General features: G+C 35.1%; 1 protein-coding gene across 1 annotated transcript in view; it reads right to left on the reverse strand.

Moving 5' to 3' along the window:
* The window catches only part of LOC137634407 (uncharacterized), a 69,031-nt gene that overhangs the window by 16,683 nt on the left and 47,348 nt on the right, over nt 1-5,000 (reverse strand). The window contains exon 2 of the mRNA XM_068366803.1: nt 303-406. Coding sequence (XP_068222904.1) covers nt 303-406 — 104 coding nt within the window. The remainder of the gene's footprint in view (nt 1-302; nt 407-5,000) is intronic.

Genomic DNA, 5,000 nt, shown 5'->3' on the forward strand with positions numbered 1-5,000 from the left:
TCATTTCTCCTTAAACTTTTATGGGCTTCCCGGAAGTACCCATTCGGGCCCGTATGACCCTACCCAACCCCTTTTTCTCTCTTCCCTACATCTCTTGACATCCCCTTCCTTCCCCCCCCCCCTCCCATACCCAAAAACTTCTCGCATCTCCCTTCTTTGCCTTTCTAATCCCCCTCCCCCCTCTCTTCCTCCCCTACTCTTCTTTCATCCTCTCCCTACTTTTTATCGCCCCCCATCCTCCTGCCCCTTATCTTTGGTAGTCGTCTATCCATCACTAGGTTTTCTCGTCTTTTCCACCTTGCCTTTCTTTCGTCTCCTTTTCCCTCAGTCTTCTCTGATTCTTGTCCATCTCAAAAAGGGATGAAAATACAGCAATGGTGATAATAGCAGATTTTATTTTAAGTATCTGGATGGCAAGACAATTGGGAATAAGTGATGACCAGCAAATTGTTAAGTGTATAAAGAATAAACTTTTAAATACATTTAATGTAAATATTATTGGATATAAGAATCGTGTTGAAAATATTTTCACTGGTCAGTATGTTTCTAACTTAAAAACATATTTATAAAGATAATAAAATTGTAATATTTTTATTATTATTTTAAAAAAAAAAATCTTTTACCCATCAACCCCATCATCATCATCATCTCTATTCAGTCTTTCGCTAGCAACTATTGTTCTAACGACAGACCACAGAAGTCTGTCAATCATCCATTCGAGGTAGAATTCTAGTCTTTGTTCTAACTCTGATCCCACAGGATCTGATCATTATAATTCATATCCTTTTTATATTGATTACTCTCTCCATGTGTTTCTCCTCTCTCATCTAATGTGTCCTTTTTCGCGTCTTGAGTTCCCTTTCCCACAGGCTCCCTACTTGAGTTCCATTTAGGCGAAGAATGAGCAGGAACACTCTTCAAGTCTCCTCGGTTCACTGGACTTTCTTTATTGCACTTCTCTCTCTCTCTCTCTCTCTCTCTCTCTCTCTCTCTCTCTCTCTCTCTCTCTCTCTCTCTCTAGAAGCGTAGTGCCAGGCACATCCATCATGCCCAAATAGAGGCCTTTTTAATTAATGTTTTCCAAATGAAATGCTATCAGTAGATTTCATGGGAAAATTTTTATAGATTTTGTTTTGTATATATATATATATATATATATATATATATATATGTGTGTGTGTGTGTGTATATAATATATATAATATATATATTATATATATATATATATATATATATATATATATATATATAAAATTTCATAGTTTTGTATTGTGTGTTTAATTACGTAAATAACTGAAGCATTTTAGGTTTTCGCAAGATTGCTCACCAGTGTTCTATATTTAGTTATAATATTCCTATTTTGGGTGGGATTCATTATCGAAATTTGTTTGTCTATGATTCTCTAACATATCTAGAGTTTTTTGTAATGCAAATTAGCCGAATAGATTTATCTTAGGCAGTCTCTCTCTCTCTCTCTCTCTCCTCTCTCTCTCTCTCTCTCTCTCTCTCTCTCTCTCTCTCTCTCTCTCTCTCTCGAAAAAAAAGAAAAAAAAAAAAAAAAAAAAAAAAATATTGGCATTTACTGGAGATTATTATTGTAGGAATATACAGTATGTTTGCGTACTGGGGGCAGCTCTATATGATGGACAGAGTAGATAACATTCGATGTCAAGGTTATGGATTTAGCCTACTTAAATGTTTGTCCAGTCCGGAACACATGCTTTTAGAGAAAGCAGATTAGAAATATCAAATTTTGTTCTTTTGTATTGTTTCACATTACAGCACAGAATGACCTCCGTAGAACTCCGTTCTAGACCTGAAACTTCAATTGCCTTTCCTGTATCAAAGACGTGTCATTATTAATATTTCATAACTTCATTGTTCCTATAATTTACTGTTATTATTATTTTTTTACGATTATTTTTTAATGTAAATGATATCAGATCAACAATCCAACAATGTTTTTTATGGAAATGATTGCAGATACTGTAGTCGAATTTACAATACTGTAAATGATTTAGGATGAAATACGTGGTTGTCATTGAAATTCTTTTCAAGTGAATGCCATGAACGTATTGTGATAAATGCAGAATCACAAATATATCATTTATATTCCAGTAAAACTAGTTACCTCCTGACATGGACAGTAGGTCACTCGACTTAAAGATTTATAATGAAAGAACCTGCCTTTTTTTTTTCTTTTTCTTTTTTGTGAGGATTTTCTGACGTCACGGTAATACACAATAAAATAAAAATATGACTAACAATATTCAATGGAATTTATATGACTGCTTAGTCTAGTATTGCACTGCTTTGTTGTAAATATGAATAGAGACAAGTTTACAATTTTTTTTATTATAATACAAACAATATTGTCGATGCTCATGATTCTTCTGCTTATAAACATGGGCAAAATTGGGTTCCAATAGATTATTATTATTATTATTATTATTATTATTATTATTATTATTATTATTATTATTATTATTATTATTATTATTGCTTTGATTATCAACGCATATCAAATTATTATCTATATCTTCGACCACAGGTACTCTCGTAACCATTCTACGGTTTAAATAATTGATTAGCGTCTATGCCTATGTTGATTGTAAACACTAATTAATCAAGAAAATAGATCTTAACCTAATATCTCTCTCTCTCTCTCTCTCTCTCTCTCTCTCTCTCTCTCTCTCTCTCTCTCTCTCTCTCTCTCTCTCTCTCTCTCAGATGGGGATGTTCTTTGAAGAAAGATAGTATGGACCACAGTGCCTGATGTCCAGCCGAAAAAAAATAGAAATGGGACAATTGTAAGACTCTTTTACTAAAGGAAAGACGAACAAATGAGACGGCATTTGAAGGGATAGTTGGGGCAGACCCACTTGAAAGTTTACAGTCTCATAAATTGTTTTATTTTCTTATTTTCTATTTGGCATTGACTCTTGATCGGAAAACAGGACTATATTTCTACTTCAATTAGGAAAGTTAGATAGAAATTAATGCTTACAAGAAATACGTGAGCTGAAAATAATAAAAAGAAAAGGTAGAAGAGGATTAATGGAACTTGACCCAGAGGGGGGAATCGCCACACAAAAGACGAGATGGAAGGCTCATGTCGAACAGTATGTAGTATTAGTAAGTAGTTCCAGGAGATTTCCAGATAAAGCATAAACGTCGTATTGGTTATCGGGTCTCCGAATCTAAGAAAGGCCGACTTTTCACGACCGGACATTCCGGAGTCATGTTTTGAAACAGAAACCACAAGCCCACATCTCTCTCTCTCTCTCTCTCTCTCTCTCTCTCCTCCATTTTTCTATAATATTGCAAATATGGTAAAAAATGTTCAACACAGCGTTTATTTATTATGCTTTTCCCGATTTGTTATGTATGACGTCAAGGTAACAAACATTGTGATAATTTATTACCTCGGCCAACGAAGTTGGAAGGAGGTTATGTCTTTGCCCCTGTTTGTGTTTTTGTTTGTGAACAGCTTCCTGGCCACAATTTTAGTCGAAGAGTAATGAATCTTGCAGGGATTAACTGTTATGTGAAAAGCTGGAAATTATTAAATTTTGGAAGGTCAAGGTCACGGTCAAGCAAATATCCAATTCACATAATCACCCATAAGTTTGGACATTGTTGTCACAGAGGCTTCAAACTTGGTTCATATATGAAAGTATGAAAATCCACGCCAATCAATACATGTTGAGGTCAAAGGTCAAGGTCGAGCAAAAGGTCGATAAATAAGCTGCCGTGGCGGAGGTCTGCACTCCACTGAGTGCCCCTCTAGTTTGGAATATGTTATAGGTGCAGTCTTGTGTCTGTAAATTTCTTGAAATTGTTTTATTTGCTGTATTTAAACATTTTATTCGGATACATGGATTTAGTCATTTTCAGCGATTTATTTCCTTGTATTGCTCTGTCAATTCGACGTTGCCATTAACCACTCTCATTATTTCGACATTACACACAACGCTCCTCTTTTGGAGGATAATTATTCTGCTTTGATCAATTTTCAACAGTTGTATATCGCAACAACAGTAATCATGGACGCCACTGTATGCCCAAGATTGTACAGTATGTCTCAGAGAAAGAGCGCTTCTATAGAAAAGACCGTTGTCAGAATACAATAGTAGTTTAGAACTAGACGTAGAATCACTCTCTCTCTCTCTCTCTCTCTCTCTCTCTCTCTCTCTCTGGGGATGCATTCTGGCTGTGATGGATACGGCAAAGAATGGATTCCCCTTTGTGCTCTTTGCATTGTCCTTTCTGCTTTTCGTGATCCTTGGGTCATCGTTGCCACAAAGAGGAGGGTTTGGTTTCCTGTCTTTGCGATCCCTGCTAATCCTACCCTACCCCCCCCCCTGCCTGCCCATCCATTCCCCCTCCCTGATCTACAGTATATGACCGCAATGGTTGTATTTTAGATCGGGCATTATTTGATCTTTCTTTTTTAAAGAGTATGAACCTTTTTTTGTAAAACTTTTTTTTTTTTTTTTTTTTTTTTTTTTTTTTTTTTTTTTGAGTGAATTTGTTGATATTTCACATTTATTAAGGTTGCATTTGCTGGCCTATAGAACTCGCATTCTTTCTTTTCTCGTTTTCTTTCTTTCTAATCCATGCACGCGCGTGTGGACTTCATTGCTATATATATTAACCAGTTTATTGGTACAGTATATTTGAAGTTAATTGCAACATTCATTGCTTTTTCGCCAAGTGTATTAGAATATGCGCATTACATATAGCAATAAAGGAAAAAAAAAAGAAAAAAAATGAGGTTCAACTACATTTCGATTGATGTTAAAGCCTAGATTTTATTGAACCATTCGTTGTAAATATACGTGTTTTTTTTTTTTTTTTTTTTTTTTTTTTTTTTTTTTGACTCCTAGTTCCCTTCCTGTTTGTCATGGGCCATTGTAAATAGGAGTAAATCATGGTCGTCAAAGAAGGTAAATAATACGATGTCCCGGTAAATGGTGGCTGATGCTATATTTCCATCA

This window comes from Palaemon carinicauda, chromosome 44, assembly GCF_036898095.1.
Source record: "Palaemon carinicauda isolate YSFRI2023 chromosome 44, ASM3689809v2, whole genome shotgun sequence".
Taxonomy (NCBI): Eukaryota; Metazoa; Arthropoda; class Malacostraca; order Decapoda; family Palaemonidae; genus Palaemon; species Palaemon carinicauda.